This window comes from Stegostoma tigrinum, chromosome 33 (assembly GCF_030684315.1).
Source record: "Stegostoma tigrinum isolate sSteTig4 chromosome 33, sSteTig4.hap1, whole genome shotgun sequence".
NCBI classification, from domain to species: Eukaryota; Metazoa; Chordata; class Chondrichthyes; order Orectolobiformes; family Stegostomatidae; genus Stegostoma; species Stegostoma tigrinum.
In genome coordinates, this window is record NC_081386.1 from 3,844,062 (window position 1) to 3,862,878 (window position 18,817).

The window sequence follows — 18,817 nt, forward strand, 5'->3', positions numbered from 1 at the left end:
GAGTTACTGGAGTATTCCTTAGCATCTGACCTGCTCTTTTGGCCACTGCATTTAACTGGTGAATCCAGTTGAGTTTCTGGTCAATGATAAACTGCAAGATGTTGATATTGGGGGATTGAGTGATGGTAACGGTGTTGAATGTCAAGGGGCACGGTTAGATGATCTCTTAGAGATAATATTCATTGCCTGACATTTGTGTGGTGTGAATGTTATTTGTTATTTGTCAGCCCAAACCTGGATATTGTCCAGATCTTGCTGCATTTGAAGTTGGACTGCTTCAGCATCTGTGGAGTCTCAAATGGTACTGAACATTGTGCAATTATCAGGTCTGGCAGCATCTGTGAAGAAAAAAATCAGAGTTAACGTTTCAGGTCTGGTTCTGAGGAAGAGTCAGTGGGAAGGAAAGAAGGCCTGCTGAGCTTTTCCAGCAACTTTGTTTTTGTTCCTGATTTACAGCATCTGCATTTTTTTTTGGTTTTTATTGTCCAATCATTGGAAAATATCCCCACTTCTGATCTTATGATTGAAGGAAGGTCATTGATGAAGCAGCTGTCATTAGAGAGAGACAAGTGATGGTTTAAATGAGTGTCATTCAACTGTTTTCTTATCTCCCCTCAGTATTCTGTTGCACTCCTAGGAGCTAACTGCACAATGTACAGTTAGTCTGCACTATGTTAAATGGCATGTTTGTAGGATTGTGTGTCAAAGCCTGCTGGTTTTGCCACACTGTAGGACATCTGATGTTCCAAGGTTCCTCCATTAGCTAATTTTAGGTTGGAAACTAGTTTTATTTGAGTTTTTGTTTAAGGCTTCTTATGATTGTTAGAACAAATTCATTTTGTGCATGATATACAGATGCTGCATCCAGCATGGCCTTTTCTGGTTCTCTATATTGAGAACGTAATCAGCAAGTTAATGTTTGAATATCTTAAAAACAGCTAAAATGTTTCATTTTCTTGTAATTTGAATGTTTTGTTAGTATGCTAGTAGTGGGGATTGCTTACCGTCACTGATGTGATTTATGTTCTGCCAGTAACTTGTGGTGTGAAGAAGTGGCAGTGGACCCAAAAGGTTAAGATGATTTCTTTCCACAGTTGCTGCCAGATCTGCTGAGCTTTTCCAGCGATTTCTGTTTTTTTTAAAACATGGGTGAATGTCAGATGGAAATTTTCTTCAATGCAGTTACTAACACAACTTCAGCTAAAGGTTATTTCATTCACCAATTCCTCTGTCACTTTCTGGACACCCTTCATTAGGTTTCTGCTGATGGTGCCTCTAATTTGAGTGTATTAGAGTATTACTCACATATTTATCAAGCATTATGATTTAATTTGGCTAACACATAGGACACTGTTTCTGGCATAACATTGGGAATAGGGACTGGATTTCCTTCTAAGACCTCAGTCTTCCTTTGGCTGAAGGAACCCTGGCTGCTCTGTGTTCTGCTGCTCAGCATTGCTGAATGCCAAAGCCAGTTTTAAAGTTTCTTGTCCAAGTGGAAAAAACAGAAGAAAAGATGGTGGCATAGTGGTTCAGGGTTAGCACTGCAGCCTCACAGCACCAGGGACCCGGGTTTGATTTCAGCCTCAGGTGACTGTCTGTGCGGAGTTTGCACATTCTCCCCGTGTCTGCATGGATTTCCTCCAGGTGCTCCAGTTTCCTGCCACTGTCCAAAGATGTGCAGGCTAGGTGGATCGGACTGTAGTGTTCAGGCATGTGTGGGTTATAGGCAGATGGGTCTGGGTGGGATGCTCCAAGGGGCGGTGTGGACTTGTTGGGCCAAAGGGCCTGTTTCCACACTGTAGGGAATCTAATCTAATCTTAAAAAAAAACTTAAATGCTAACCTTCATAGAATGTAGCAACATGGGTAAAGTTCCTTGTTTGCATTGCATTTTAATTTTCTTTCTTTGACAGTTCTTCAACCAATTTCACGTTTTTGTTGTTACATTTTTGTTTGACTGGAATGGAATGAGTATGCAGGGTCATCAGTCCTAATATCCATATAGGTACAAATTTTTTGATGGCTGCTTGAGTTAGTTTTGTTCTCAGACACAGCAAAGACCTGTAAAAGAGAAGCAAAGCAAAGACTGATCTGGAAGCAGAACTTGCAACATCATATACAGCAAGAGTGCAAAAGGTTTAAACCTCTCATCCATTGCGATCTGCAGCTTCTCTTTGCCTGGAGTTGGACAACCTGAAGTTGTTACTTTCTTCTGAGTGCAGGTTCACTATTCATTCTGATTTCTGGCTGCTGGCTGGGAAAGCCAACAACTATCTGACAAGACCTTACCATTAAGATCCAGATTCACTTTGTTAGCTGATCGGGCTCTTTCCTTGCTTACCTGTTCCCTGCAACCTCCCTAGCTCCCAGCTAACATCAGAGTCATGTTCACGATCACAAGTTTTTAATTCTGATCTTTATTTTGTACAGATCAGAAGATTGATCTGGAATGGTGAAAATGAGGTGCTAAACAATACACTCACTTTTTCAGAGATAGTAGGAACTGCCAATGCTGGGGGATCTGAGGTAACAAGGTGTGAAGCTGAATGAACACAGCAGGCCAAGCAGCATCTGAGGAGCAGGACAGCTGACATTTTGGGTTGAGACCTTTCTTCAGAAAATTTATGAAGAAGGGTCTCAACCCAAAACATCAACTTTCCTGCTCCTCTGATGCTGCTTGGCCCGCTGTGTTCACATTCACTTTTTCACCTTTGTTTTAAGAAAAGGTTAATAATCATTTATATTTTCCTTTCTAGATATCTATTTGACACCTATATATTTTAAATCAACCAATTTCACATAATCTGATTTTCACAAGAATGAACAAAATAGGGCAATCACAGTTTTCCTGTGGTACTGATCCTTTCGCACTTTTGTGAAACAGTAACAATCCCTACAGTTTGTTAGTCATGCAATGGAGCATGCACTTATTTTTCAAAGATCGCTGAATAATAAATTGAGAAATTCCCAACTTATAAGCACATTGCAAGGAACATTATAACCCTCCAATCTCTCAAACTCGCAACAAAGCATTTCTTAAGCTTAAATACCCAAAATGTAGAAGAAGCAGTTTTTTTCCGGCAAACCTATTTTGTGTTAGACACTCCAGTAAAGTAAAATTTTACATGCAGTGTGGAGTTGAGAATAAACTATAGTGTTTAAGAAACTGGACCCTCACTCTCCTGGTTCTTTAATGTGGGATATCAATAAAGGTAACAGGACACTTTTATTTGAAAAAATGGGTTAATAATTATTTATAAATTCCTTTTTACAAATCCAATTGGCAGATACATGTTTTAAATTAACAAATCACGGGTACTGTTCTGAGATCTTCTTACATTAATAACCTTTCCTTTAAATTGAATTCTTTATTGTAAAGACATGATTTAATAAATCTAGTCAGAATGTGTGTGTAGTCAGAATCTGATGAAGGGTCTAGGCCCGAAACGTCAGCTTTTATGCTCCTGAGATGCTGCTGGGCCTACTGTGTTCATCCAGCCTCACATTTTATTATCTTGGATTCTCCAGCATCTGCAGTTCCCATTATCACAGAATGTGTAACTGTTGGATTAACTAAGAGTTAGTAAGAATCACAACATGCATTACAAGTTGCGGCTTTCTGTTTATACATATTTTACATTGTTATGATCCCAAATGAAACCGTCAAAGACAGAGTCTAGCTTGAACAGTTCTTCATAATATCCTCTCCAGTGAGGAGCCTCATCTCCTCCACCTCTGTGCTTGTCCCTCAGCAGGATGAACACTTAAGTGCTTAGACCATAGATAATTTCAACAGAGTCCTCCTTTTGATAAAATGAACATATCTTGCAAAAACAGCACCAGAAACATAAGCAACAAGACCTTATGGCAACGTATTCAGTCCAAACACTGGCATCTCCTGTCTACATCATCATTTATGCAAGGGAGGTATACATACTATAGACAACACAGACAGAAATTGCTAGAAAAGGTGGATGCATCTGTAGAGAGATGACTCCACAGATGCTGCCAGTACTTTTGCAGCATTTTCCAGCAATTTCTTTTTTTGTTTCTGATTTATAACATCCACAGCCCTTTTGGTTTTTACACACCATGTAGAGAAGCCCATCTCACCTGAGCCATAACAGGTTCTGACAACTGCTTAAACCATCACTGCCTCATCCAATCTACCATCAGCCAGGCTCCAATCAATGGAGGTAAGAGAAGCAATGCTGCAAGAAAATTCTCATCTAAAGCAGCCCTTCTCAATCAGCACGTCACGAACGATCTCCAGCTATCAGACACTACAATATGCTCTTGCCGACCTAAAAGTTCACCATAACAGCCATCTGTGAAGAGGACCTTGGCAGCCTTACCAGCACAATCTTTCCAGCCCTGAACAATATGGACATTGACAAGAACGTTGGGAAAATTGCATGAGATCAGCAGTAAGGATGTCAAGAGCAAGAAGCCCCATTCTTCAAACAAGTGTTAATTGACAAGATGAGAATCTCTCTGATGAGCTGTGAGAGGCTTATTTGCATGTATTAGCATCCCTTAACATCTTGTTATTAGTTAATCTCACCTCATATCTGTACAGTTTCCCATTTTTCACTCAGTGGGTAAGAAACAAAATGGAAGTCAAAGTGCTTACCTGGTGATTCCAACTCACCACTTGCTCCTCTGACCCTCAGTAGTGGATACCAGTTACCAACATCTCAGAACACGCACCCCCTGTCCCAGACATTGGTATTTGGACATCTACCAGTCTCACTGTATCATGGCACGTCTGCAGTTGACTTATAATATGGCCTGCATGTCAATGCTACTGTTCATAGGTTCTTGGACCTCTCAGTGCAATGTTGCTGCAAAGACACTTCATGCACAGGGACAGACATCCAATTCATTGATTAGATCAGGATGCATTTCAGTGCTGTTTGCTTTCTGTCTTAGTATTCACTCACTTTGTGCACATTTTGATGCTCACAGCATCTCTGCCTAGGCATCCTTGCATTTTTGTTTTTTGTCCCCTCAGCCAGATTTGCAGTTTCATGCTAACTCTGTGTTGCCTTGCCTTTTGGCACAGACAGAAACCCCAGCTGTTGGCTATGGTTGTCATCAATCATCAGTCACAGAGTTGCTGTAGTTCTAGTGCTGTCAATCTCACACATACATTGGTGCCAGCAGCATGCATGGGAAATATCGATCACATAACTGTGTCTCAAAGTGTAAGGAAGGTGCTAGCTTTTTTGTCAAGTTAAGGGCAATACCTTTCAGTAAGGGGATTCAACACAGTAAGCCAAGGGCAACCTCAGACATCAGCCCAGGGGCTTGAGCATGGTCAGTCACTCACTTGGGACATCCAGGATGAGGGGGTTCACGCCTCTGTAGTATGGAGTATGGACCACAGTAATCAATGTGGGTCCAATGCAGTCCATGGAGTTACAGTAAATCAATCAGCACGCTGCCATAAATCAGACAGGAATCTGATCAGTCATCAGTCAAAGGCTATCTGTCCAAGTTGATCAAGGGACTGGGCCACTGTCAGTCTGTCAATTAGTTTGCTAAAAGTCAATAGGGGACCACTGGGGCCACTATTGCAGGAAGGAAGTTGGGACACTCAGTTATGAATTTTGGAGGCAGTATGCTGGGATGCAGGGGAATAGCAGCTTGAAGTGCAGGCCAACTCAATATATTAAGCGAGGGATATGATCAGATATGCAAAGGAAAGGGCTGAAATGCATGAGCCAAATCTTGTGATCTGGAAACATTGGTCCTAGTTGTCAAAGTGAAAGCATCCCCCAAGGCCTCGCAGACTATATTTGGTTCAGTCATACCTTGGACCATTAAGCATGGCGTAGCACTGAGAAAGGCCAGGGTGTGTTCCTTCATTCTTATTATTGTGGCTGGAGTGACATTTACTCAGACAACTTAGATTACCAAGAACATATATTTACAAATGTAGAAATGTATTTACAGTGAAGTTTCACCCATATATCCTCAGATGGTTGTCATCTTCCTTTCCCTCCAATAATGTCTCGCTGTAGTCCTGGGCTCCAGAGCTGGTCTGGAGGGACCCTGCCCTAGAAATGGATTCTGTTGGCCTTGGAGTTTTGGTCAGGCTAGTCTGGGGCATTTGTGGCTAGAGGGTTCAGAAATGGTGAGTGTGTCCAGGCCAGAGGTATATTTACCCTTGTCTCAAAATCCCAAAGGGCTGGATTCAGTAAGCAAGATGAATTCGGAACACTTGGTCACCTCTGGAGTGCCCAGAGTGGAGATGTGGAGACCTGTATGTGATTCCTCATGCAGCTGGTGGCTACTGGCATGGTCCTGTCTCCTAATGAACATCAGGCACCTGGAGTGAGATCAGTGGTTCTCCCTTTTACCTTGCTATTGGTAGTAAACACCAATAAAGAGATGGGGTGTTGATCTGTGCTTATATCCTGCAGACTCTGAGTGTGCTGGACCTGACTCCCCATGGCAGCCACTAACCCATTCATGGAGTAAACAGATCCACATACCAAAGGCAGCATAGTGTAGACAGCGTTCGCTGAGTCCTCCAACCTTTGAATCAGCTTGCTTGGTGCCTCCAGTAAAACTCTAACTGTGCCTGCTGTTTCAGTGTTTGCTTTTGCATTTAAATTACATACTGGTTGTCAGCACACAAAGGTACTTCAAAATCACCACGAGTGGCTGTGATTCTTACTGGCCAAGGTCAGGGCCCTGTCCTCATAAGACGCCTTTCTGCCCACCTGGACTTTCTTGGCCCTGTTGTGGAGTATTTTCTCCTGGAATGAGACAAAAGTGAAGGATTGAGTGTGATGAAAATAGCTGCCAGTGCTGTTGTGCGTGGGGAAGAGGTGATGAGGTGTCCTTGGTGAGCAAGTGCAGAGATCATGGAGGGTTAGTGGTGTGGTGCTATGAAGTGGTTGAGGTAGAATATTGCACAATGGTGAGAGTGGAGGACCATGAGCCTTGCTATGAATTATGTGCAGTGACAGAGATAGAGTAACAGAGAGAAGGTTGTGGCACTTAGCTAAGTATCAAAGGCCATTGACCTTCTTGCAGCAATGCTGGCCTTTCTTTGGAGTGTGAAAACCACACTGATCAGTTCGTGGCCTTGGAACAAGGTGGGACCATCTGATGACGTGGAATCCTCAGCAAATCTTGCAGGAATGAAGGCTGCCATCTTCTGTATCATTCCATCTACCGGAACTTCTAAGTCCTATCAGCAAAGTGGGATGCCAGTATTCCAATGTTTTCCATATCTGGGGAAGGATTTATCAGAGCCACGCACTGAGAGTGCTTGACCTTGTGCACAACTGCATTTTAACTATAGCGTTGGAACCTGGAATCCCTGGAGCTCCCAGCAATGGTGAATACTTCCCGAGTAGTACAGTGTGACGAGTGGGATGCCATGACGGTATGGTGAATAGATAGTGTCACAGTAGGCAGGTTTCAGAAGATAGAGGGAGAAATTGCACCCCTCATGGAGAGGAATCCTCCATGAAACTCACCAAAATTCACACTTAGCCATTTGCAGTAAATTTACCCATTATGACTGGTTTAACAAAAATGAGGTTGAAGATCTAATAGTATAGCGCGAATCTTCTGCAGATGAGAAATTTCATCACACCTGAACAGAAAAGTAGCACTCCTACAGGCCCCTAAAGAAACATTACAGCAGAAAACTTGCATCATTCAGAAAGAATGGTGGATTGAAAAGCAGAGAAGATCTGACAACGCTCAGACATCAGTGCCATTGCCATTTCTTCAGAACTGTAAAATCAATATTCAAAGTAATTATGAAAGGAAATCCAAAATGATGTTTAACACTGATGAATATAAAGTGATAGATTTGTGCCAAAAATTGAGATGCAACTAAACAAGAGTGAATTATCAAGTCTAAAAGTGATAGTTAACGTTGTCAACGTACTTGTGACAACGAAGGAAAATGCTAAGACTAGAACGTTCAGTCATGTAGTCAAAGCAGTTAAAAACACTGGTGACAATGCATTTGGAGGGGTGATTTCAAATGAAATACCACTTTGAAGATTCTCTTTATGGATGTTAAGAGAGGTTTGGCTGCATGCAGTTTAACAGATGTATTACCCACTGAGACATTGATTCAGTTCTCGTTATTAAGCCACAAAAACATTGTACAACATTGAAGAGAAATGGGGTAGGAATGATCCTAAATGTCAAGCCAAGGCACTATGAGAAAAGTGCCTAGGAGATTGAACTCAACAATCTAAAAGGAATGTGGCTGTACATACAAATATCAGCACGAGAGTTTAATCTGGGAAGTCAATGCCAGTGATATTTGAGCCTGAAGGTCAGTTATGTCAGGATAAATTTTTATGCTGAAAATGTGTAAATGTCTGGAGCAGATTTGTTGTGGACTCTGCTGGTATTCGTTGTCCATTTCTAATTGAATGTAATGGCTTGCATGTCTATTTCAGAGTGCAGTTAAGAAACAACCGTGTTGTTGTGCGTTTGCTGTCAAATGCAAGCCAGATCAACTAAAGGTGGCAGATTTCCTTCTTTAGAGGGCATTAGAAAACCAGATGAGATTTCACTCAAAAAAAGAGAAACTAGGACCAGTATTAGACCATTCAGTCCTTTGGGCCTATTCTACCATTCAGCATAATCGTAGCATATCTTAGTGCCATATTCCTAGGCTTTCTCCTTGATGCTTTTAAAATCTCAAAATTTTTCCATCTCTTTTATGAATATATTCAATAATAATGGTTAATATTTGTCATGGTCACCATAGAATCAAAGAATCCCTAACTGTAGATGGAGACCATTCAGCCCATCGAGTCTGTGCCAACTCTCTGAGGAGCATTCCACCAGACCCATCCCCACCTTATCCCCATCACCCCACATTTCCCATGGCTAATCCACCTTGGTCACTACAAGGCAATTTACTGTGGCTAGTCCACCTAACCTGCACACCTTTGGAATATGGGAGGAGACCAGGGTGCCCGGAGGAAACCCACGCAGACGCGGGAGAATGTGCAAACTCTACAGTCACCCAAGGCTGGAATCTAACCTGGATCCCTGGCACTGTGAAACAGTATTGCTAACCACCACTGAGACTAGGTTTACGTCCACCAACCATTATGGTGGGATTTGAACCCATGTCACCAAAGCACAAGTCTGGACCTGTGGTTTACCATAGAATTCTATCAGATGGACTTTGTAGTCCCTGTCAATGAATGTGAAGGATCGGGGGTCTTGTAAAATTTTATGCATGGCCTGCCTGCCCAACACAGCATGGAGCTAGAGGAACACAGCAGGCCAGGCAGAGTGAGAGGAACATGAAAATAGACATTTTGGGTCGGGACCCTTCCGAAACATCAACTTTCCTGCTCCTCTGATGCTGTCTGACCTGCTGTGTTCCTCCAGCTCCACACTGTTGTCTCTGACTCTAGCAACTGCAGTTCTTGCTCTTTCTGTCTGCTATCCACATGTCCAATCATTGACCAGTCTCAGTTTGTTTGTGTGTGTGTGTGTGTGTGTGTGTGTGTAGAGGTGACAGTAGCCCATCTGCCTTTTGGTTCTGTTGAGGTCCCTAAATTGTTAATTATTTGCTACTGGAAGGCCATATCCTGCCCCAGTGCTGTTTTACCCATTGCATGAGGAGGCCCATGATATGGGAAACCTTTTACCTCCTTCTGAACTTTGAACACTTGCTGCTTGAAGATCCTTCTATTTTCTAAGTATAGTAATGTCACTTTCCTACAGCACTCCCTCATCCACATAATTCTGCATGGGTTGTTTATGATTGACATCCAACAAAATAGATATTGATGTTGATGAAATTCTATTAGCGCATAGCTTTTCACTGCAGCAGTGTTAAACATGGTGAAGCATAAATGTTTTCTGTAACTATTCATGCAGCTTTATGCTTTCATAAATATCAAAGGTATAACAAGGAGAGATTGGCCATTATGCCTGAAGTATTTAGATAGAATTCTATGTTCAGTTCACATCTTCGTACTGTTCTTCGGTACATTTTCCATGCATACCGTCATAGAATCTTGGCAGAATGATCAAATCTGCACTGTTTCTTCCCTATGGTTGTAATCAGTGGTTAATTCATTTTTTGATCCTTTAAAACTACTTGGAATGACTCTATGCAATATCAGTGAAGGAGGTAAACCTTAAATATGTTTTATTGAGTAGTCAATTTCATAATCAGCTTACTCAATAGTTGTCCTTGAGAATGTGGTTGTGAGCTACCTTGAACAACTTCAGTCCAATTGTTGCATGTAGGGAGGGAATGAATTCCAGGATCATAACCCAGCAACACTGAAAGAATAGCAATATTTTTCCAAGCCAAGATGGTGAGTGGTTTACAGGGGAACTTGCAGGTGCTGGTGTTCCTTGTCCTGCTCCTTGTTCCTCAAGATGATAGTGGTCGTGAGTTTGGAAAGTGCTGTCCTTGGTGAATTTTTGCAGTTGTCTTGCAGATTGCATACACTGATACCACTGAGTGTCAGTGATGGAGGGATGAATATTTGTGGATGTGATGCCAATCAAGCAAGTTGCTTTGTCCTGAATTGTGTCAAAATTCTGGAGTGTGGTTGGAACTGCACCGTCTAGTCAAGTAGGGAATATTCCATCACACTCCTGATTTATGCATTGTAGATTGTGAATAGGCTTTGAGCAGTCAATAGATAAGTTACTTGCTACAGGATTACAAACCTCTGACCTGCTCTTGTTGCCACTGTATTTATATGGCTAGTCCTGTTCAGTTTCTGGTAACCCCCAGACTGTTAATAATGAGGTATTCAGTGCAGCCATTGAATGTCAAGGAGCAATAGCTAGATTCTCTCTTGTTGGAGATGATTATTGTCTGGCACCTTGCGTGTGGTGCAAATATTATTCAGACCTCTTGTGTTGCAGTGGCCATGTCCCTGTCTCTTAACCAGAAGGCTCCGGTTCAAGTCACACCTGCTCCAGAGATCTATAATAAGATCTCTGAACAGGTTGATTAGATAAATGGGTTAAAAAATAATTACTTATTACTTGTCAGCCCAAACTTGGATATTATCCAGATCTAGCTATTTTCAGACATGGTCTGCTTCACAATCTGAGGAGTCACAAGTTCTATAGCACATGTCTTCCAGCAATCTTGCCAGGATGTTGTCAGAGCCCAAAGCTTTTATAGTATCCAGTGCTTCCAGACATTTCTAGGAGTGAATTAAGTTTGCTGAAACATCTGTGATGCTAGGGACCTCTGGAGGAGGCCAAGGTGGATCATTTTACACAGCACTTCTGTCTGAAGGTTCTTATAAATGCTTCAGCCTTTTGTACAGATGTTCTGGGCTTTAGCATTGCTAAGGATGGGAATATTTGTGGAGCTGCCTCCTTTAATGAGTTGTTAGATTGTCCATCACTAGTCATGACTGAATATGGAAAGACTGCAAAGCTTAGATTTTACCTAGGTAGACAAACAAGAGGTTAGAAGAACGCAGCAAGCCAGACAGCATCTGGAGGAAAGGAGGAGTCAACGTTTTGGGTAGTACCCTTATTAACATTGACTGTGAGTCCTGAAGAAGGCTAATACCGGAAAAAGTTGACTTCTCCTTCCTTCCAAATGCTGCCTGGCTTGCTGTGTTCTTCCAGCCTCCTGTTTGTCTACCTTGGACTCCAACATCTGCACATTCTTTGGAATTGCTTAGTGTAGTCAAGTACTTGCTGTTTATGTAGCTTGGTATATAAGTAGTCCTCTTTTATCACTTCACTAGGTTAACACCTCATTTAACACCTCACATACCTTGTGCTGCTGTACTCTTCATTGAACTGGGGTTGATCCCTTGACTTGATGGTGATGGTAGAGTGGAAGATATCCCGGGCTTTGAGGTTACACATTGTGTTGGAGTGCGATTCTGCTGCTGGTGAGGACTTACACTGCCTCATGGATGCCCAGTTTTAATTTGCGAGATGTGTCTGAAGTCTGTCACATTTAATATGGGTGTTAATGCCACACAGCATGATGTAGAATATTCTCAATGTGAGACAGGCCTTCAAAAGGCCAGAACGGTCAATTGAATCTACTTTAACAGAATAACAAGTTTGGCGAAATAATTTAAATAGCCCTGGGTTTATGTTTGGATCACTGAAATGTGTTTGCCTTTATGTAGAGATTTGGATATCAATTTTACAATTCCTATTTAGCTGCAGTGTGGCAGTAGAATTTCTAAAATTACACTCAGACTTACATTAAGCGAAGTGTTTGACCAACTTTGTAATTCAGATGCCACCCTAATTGTATTAATACAGGTGAAAAGAAGACAATGTCCACAGCTTCAGTTGCAGGAAGCCAACAGATCTACTCACAAGGAGGTTCGTTCCAGCCTGGGAGAACGGGACAAACATTCAGGTAGATTTATGAGCATCACAGCTTCATAGCAAGACTGGATAGTATTTATTTTCATGCAAGGAACCTTACGAGTAAGGCTGATGAATTAAAGGTGCTGATTTATACATGGGGATATGAAGTTATTGCTGATGTAGAGACAAGTTTGAGGGAGGGACAGGACTGACAGTTCAATTCCTTTGTGTGTCCAACTGTTTTTCTCTCTCTTTGGGCTCTTTCCTGTCATTTACTCCCTACCTCACCGACTTCCGTATTTTCTGCAGATAAACTGACATTTTCCCAACTACCATCAGTTCTGAGGAAGGACCACCGAATCCAAAACGTTAACTCTGTTTTTTCCTTTACAGGTGCTGCCAGACCTGCTGAGCTTTTCCAGCAACTTCTGCTTTTGTTCCTGTCAGTTGAGTACTCTGAGTTGAGGAATCTCCAGGCAAAATGATAGCAGGGGTGTAAAAGATCAGGTTCTGTCCTAATATTGGTCAACAAGTCAAATACGGCAGTACGGAGGGGCAATATCTTAGGAGGTATCTCAAACGAGGCCTTATGGGTCGAACTTAAAAACAAAAAGGGTGCAATCAATTTGTTGGAGCGTGTACTATGTTCCCTCAAGCAGTCAAGGAGAGACGGTTAGGCATATGTAGACAAATCTCAGAGAAGTGCAAAAATAGTAGGGTAATATTCAGAGAGGAGTTCAGTTTCCCCAACAGGAGCAAGAAAATAACGATGGAAAGAGTAGAGTCCATGAGGGGCCAAAGTGGCGATCTGTGAATGAAGCTGGAAGCTACAGCTAAGATTTAAGTGAATATTTTGTGTCTGTATTCACTATAGAGAAGGACAATATAGTTTTGAAAATCAGGGAGAGGACTGTGATATATTTGCATATGTTAGCGTTGACAGCGAGGAGGTATTAGTGATTTTCACAGGCCTGAAAATGGATAAATGCTCACGCCCAGTTTCAATGAATCTAAGGCTGCTGTGGAAAGTAGGGAAGAAGATTGCTGGATCTCTGACATTAATTCTGAAATCCGTTCTGGCCACAGGAGGGGTGCCAAAGCACCAGATAACTTCTAATGTCATACTTTTATTCAAGAAGCGTTGCAGGGGTAAACTAAGAAACTGCAGGCCAAGTGAGTCTAATATCAGTGGTAGGGGAACTATTAGAAGAAGTTCTGAGGTACATAATGTATCTCTATTTGGAGAGGCAAGGATTATTGAAGGACTGTCAGCATAGCTTTGACAAGCAAAGATCATTTAAAGTTTTTGAGAAGATTTGTAGCTGGGGTTGTGGATGAGGTTGTAGACTTGCTCACTGAGCCGGTGTGTTTGATTGCAGACGTTTCATCACCCTGCAAGGTAACATCATCAGTATGCCTCCGGTGAAGCATTGGTGTTCTTTCCCGCTTATTATATATATGCCTCAGTTTGCTGGGGTGGCTGGCTTTACTTCTGGTTCTGTTTTTTGGTGGTTTGTATATCAGGTCTTGTTCGATGTGTTTGTTGACTGAGTTCCGGTTGGAATGCCAGGCCTCCAGTGATTCCCTGCTATGTCTCTGTTTGACTTGTGCTATTAAGGATACATTATCCTGTCAAATTCGTGTCCTTCTTTATCCGTGTGTGTTGAGACCAGTGAGGAAGACATGACTCGTTCTGCCTGCCCCTCCACCTACCTTTCTATTAACAGCTGCACATGTCTGGATTAGTGAGGGAAAAATATACCAAACATCACCGTCATGCTGATGGCCATCTTTATGTGTAGCTGCATCAAGTTGTGTGTAGACCCTTGATATGCAAACACCAAGTGACACTACATACTGAGGTTCTAACTGTTCCTGGTTGTGCGAATGATGGGACAGGCCTTGGCACTGCGGAATACTCTTAAGTAGTTGGACCTTTCCATATCACCTTTCCTTTCTGGAGAAATTTACAAAGAAAAACAACTTTGACTACAAGTCCATCAAGAAGTGGTCAGCACATAACACCCTTGAGACCTCTTAGGAAAAGGAGAGGATAGATTCTGTTGGGTTATTCCCTGAGCAGACTGTCAGAGTCATTTGACAGAAAGCCTCATCACCAGAACTTCCAACAAGCACCAAGACATTGCTCGGCCAGTGGCAAGAAGGGCACTGCCAATGAGACCCTTCATGTATGCCTGGTCTCTCTGTGACACCACACACTGTGCTTGAAGCAGCCTTGGGAGTGTAGAGTATGTCGCACATCTCCTGCTGGAATGTACCTTTGCAAAGGAAGTCTGGAGAGATAAACAGTTGTTCTTGTCGAGGTTCCTCCACAGCTGCTCCATGATGTAGGACTGAATGCTTCACAAGTTTGTTCCCCAGGACACACTCATTGACTGCACCTGGAGGACCATCAACATGGTGAAAGACACTGTTTGATCTGCCCAAAATTTATTGGTCTTCCAGAGCAAGGAGCTGGCCTCAACCGAGTGTTGCTGAATGGCACATTTCAAGCTCCAGTACTGTATGCTGAGGGACGTGTTAAAACTTGGGCAGCTGCCACCAAAGCACAGTGGTGAAAGACCACCATCTGAGGTCTTACTCTCAAAGTTCAGTTAACAGACCAACCTGGTGCCTCAAATGTATGTAAATATTCCCATGCATAAGGAAGAAATGTTTCGGGTTTGTTTGTTCTCCATACGAAGGGCTGCACGGAATCGAACTGCCCTAGTGACTATGTATGTATATCAAGATACTTTATAAAATAAGTATTTATTTGAAATGTTTTTTAAAAATGTTAGTGTAGTGTACATGGACTTGAGAAAGGCTTTGAGAAGGTTTTGCGTTGGCAGGATATTTTAAGGAATTAAGAGCCTATGGGCTCCAGGGCAATTTGACAAATTAAATCTAAAATATGGCAGGAAATGGAGGATGAAGGTTGAAGAGTGTTTTCTGACTGGAAACCTGTGGTCTCACCCTGAAAAACATAACACATGGTTGTGGTATGTTCTTACAAATACAATTTATATTTGGGATGTTTTGAGGAAGCCATTCTTCACTGTTTGGCTTATCAAGTGCTGGATGATGTGTTATAAGAAAGAGGAGCATTTGCTTATTTCAGTGTAGACCTGGTAGGCAATTTTGGAATAAGTTGTAAACACTTCTAAATATTCAGTAGCTGACCAGTGACCTTGCCAGTCTTCAGATTATTTTCATTTTGGAACAAAAAGAGGTCGCATATTTATTGAGTTATATTTTTCTATAATGTAGAAGTCAATTATGGCGGTAAATTCATTATTGAAATTTTCACCACAATTCTCCTATAAATACCATCTTCCCTCAACCTCCTATACCTTTTAAATATAGTGGACATAAATAGTAATTATTTCTCAACTGGCCTTATTGATGTTTAGAATATTATTTCAAAATTAGTGGTTCTAAAGCTGCTTATGTTCTAATATACACTAAGCCCCATGTAACCATTTCTGACTTGCTTAATGATTACATCAGTTCCCTTCTGGTCACTTTAAAATTCTCAAAATTGTTTTCCAATCCCTCTATATGCATCATTCTCCCAAATTGATTCCACACCTAAAGCCCTCCAAAATCTCTTTCTTGTCCATATCTAGCTTCTTGTGTATTTCTAACTTTAACTCTTCTTCATTGGTGGCAAGAGGGTTGGTTAGCTCAGTTGGCTGGGTGGCTGGTTTGTGATGCAGAGTAATGTCATCAACAATGGTTCAATTCCTGTACTGGCTGAGGTTACCACAAAGGACTTTCCTTCACAGCCTCTCCCCTCACCTAAGGTAGGGGGACCATCAGGTTAAACCAACCCCAGCCATCACTGTCTAATGAGACAGTAGAACTGTGGATACTTTATCCTTGCTTCAATTTTTACCTTTATCTTTACCTTCAGTTGACAAGGCTTAAGCATGAGAAGTTTGAATTCCATTCATAAATCTGTCTACCCCTTACATTTTCCTTCTTCAATACACTCCTTAAAACCTACTGCTTCGAGGCTTTTCTCAACTGACTTAATATTTCCTTACGTGATCTGATGACAAATTTTGTTTGATAGCACTCCTGTGCAGTGCTTTCAGGTGTTATATTGAATTAAAAACACTTGTGTAAATGAATATTGTTGGGGATATGGTTGGTTGTTTGGTAACTGATTTGTAATCTTGTCTATTCAGCACGTCAATGGTACCTGGTGGAAACATCATTCAGCAAACATCCTCAGCAGGCCAGATTTTAGCCCAGATATCTCGCCAATCAAATGCGAACCAGGTCTCTGCAACATCCTGGACTGGGAGTCGACCACCTTTCCCGGGGCAGGTGCTGTATGACATTTTTGATGGATTAATTTTAAACAGTTGGTTTCTGAACAACAAACTAAGATTTACACTTGATGATTTATAGTGAAACCTCTATTATGTTTAGTTTATTATCATATAATTTATAGATTGTTTTTAAATTGTGAATTATGGGTTTATTTTCTTATAGTGAATTCTGGTCCGACATTACTACTAATCACGCTGTTAATAAAACTAAATGCCCTGCCCTTCTGCCAGATGTATCCTGTGTTCTAAATCGTTGCAGCACTTCAGCCCAGGTTTGCAAAAAGAAAGCACTGTCACCACAATTTAAACTTCAATGCATAAGTATCATTTCTTGAGATATTTTCTCACTTGTTGATTCATGTAATGAGAGATAGATGTTCACTTTGCAGCCATTCAAGTAAACTTTGTTCTCAAGGTGCACGCAACGATGGCAAGATTGCATTTTATTGCCATCGCTAAGAGCCAACCACTTAGAATGTAAAGGTCACAATGAATCGATAGGAGCAGATTACCTTCCCCGAGGATCATCAGTATGATAATGCAACATCCTTCTATTGAAGTACAATGGGGAGTGAGTTTGAATTTGGTGCATGGAGCAACAGAATATTTGTTTATTCCTGTGCAGATTCTTTGACCCATCCTTGTGCAGTACAGTTTTGAAACTCTGTGTTAATTTCTGTGTTCCCTACATTAGAACTTAGAGTACTTTTTTTTCCCTTCACTATAAGCTTTTAACCTAATGGACTATAACTTCCAGAGATCTATGCCAATCCAGCAAGGAAGCACAAAGTATCCACTCACTAACCTGACAGAGATCTTGTCCCAAATCTTGAGGCCTCCCAGGTCTATATCAGTGTTGACAATGAGTACTGCAAACCTCTAGAGGCACAACAGACAGGCACCGTCCCCTGTTGCTACCGGTGACACTCTGCCATTCCAAGAGCATTGTCTGAGCCCTTTGGACAAGGTTAAAAGAAGAAAACACCATCATCTCGTACAAGGAACAGAAAAGACAAAGAAGTAACACACTTGCATTTGTGTAAAGTCATTCACAACCTCAGAACCTTCCAAATAAAACAGATGAAACCCGACACAAATAGATTTGAGGTAATACATGCTGATAGGAAAAATAGGGAGAACATTCTGAGTAAAGTAAATAAACAAAGCCATCATAGAGCACCATTACAAAATCACTAAAAGTTGCGCCACAGGTTACCAAGGCCATGGAAAATATCAAGAAACTAAGCTTCATTTCTAAAGGGATCTGTAGAATGTTATGCTAAACCTCTTCTGAACTTTAGTTGTTTCTGATCACCAGATTATACAAAGGATATGAGTCACTGGAGACATGCAGAGAAGATTTACAAGGGTGATACCAGAAAACTGTGGGTATGCACATAGAGAAAGGATTGACAGTTTGGGTCTCTTTTTGGAAAAGTAAGACTGACTGATGACCTAATGAATCTCTTCCAAATTATGAAAACCCTGTCCAATGGAAATATAGCTAAACATTATCAGCACGGTTATGGAACTTGAAAATGAAGGTAACTCAGGAGATTGATGTGTTGGCTCAGTGATTAACACTGCTGTCTCACAGCACCAGGGACCTACGTTCAAATCCAGCCTGGATGACTGCCGGAGTGGAGTTTGCACATTCTCCCCAAGTCTGCGAGTTTTCTCCCAAATGTGTGCAAGTTAGGTGGATTGGCCATGATAAATGTGGGATTATGGGGATAAGGTGGGAGCTGAGTCTGGGGAGATGCTGTACAGAGGGTTGGTGCAGACTTGATGGGCTGGATTGTGTCTTTCTATACTGTAGGAATTCTATGAATCCATGATAACATTAATAATACTCACGTGAATGAATAAATTTGCATTTATACTATGTACACTGGCTAATATGTATAATACATTGTGTCTTATATGGGATAAAACAGCATTTTTGTTGAGTCACCATGAGCAGCACCGAGTTGTGTATTTCTAAGCTAAACCTGTAGCTGGCACAGTTCTCCAGCCAAAAAACAATTAATTTCTGAATGAAGTCAGACAATCAGTGGTCCAACTCACCTTATTAATATTCAACTCCCCAAACAAGCTAGCCCTTGAGAAAACTCAGCATGAACACCAGAGTCTGTACTTGGCACATTCACC

The 18,817-nt window shown here is 41.5% G+C and overlaps 1 protein-coding gene across 9 annotated transcripts in view; it reads left to right on the forward strand.

The window, feature by feature from the left end:
* The window catches only part of arnt2 (aryl-hydrocarbon receptor nuclear translocator 2), a 367,704-nt gene that overhangs the window by 270,672 nt on the left and 78,215 nt on the right, over nucleotides 1-18,817 (forward strand). For all 9 annotated transcript variants that reach the window (XM_048562709.2, XM_059639326.1, XM_048562712.2 and 6 more), the window contains 2 exons: nucleotides 12,276-12,375; nucleotides 16,520-16,661. In XM_048562709.2, coding sequence (XP_048418666.1) covers nucleotides 12,276-12,375; nucleotides 16,520-16,661 — 242 coding nt within the window. The remainder of the gene's footprint in view (nucleotides 1-12,275; nucleotides 12,376-16,519; nucleotides 16,662-18,817) is intronic.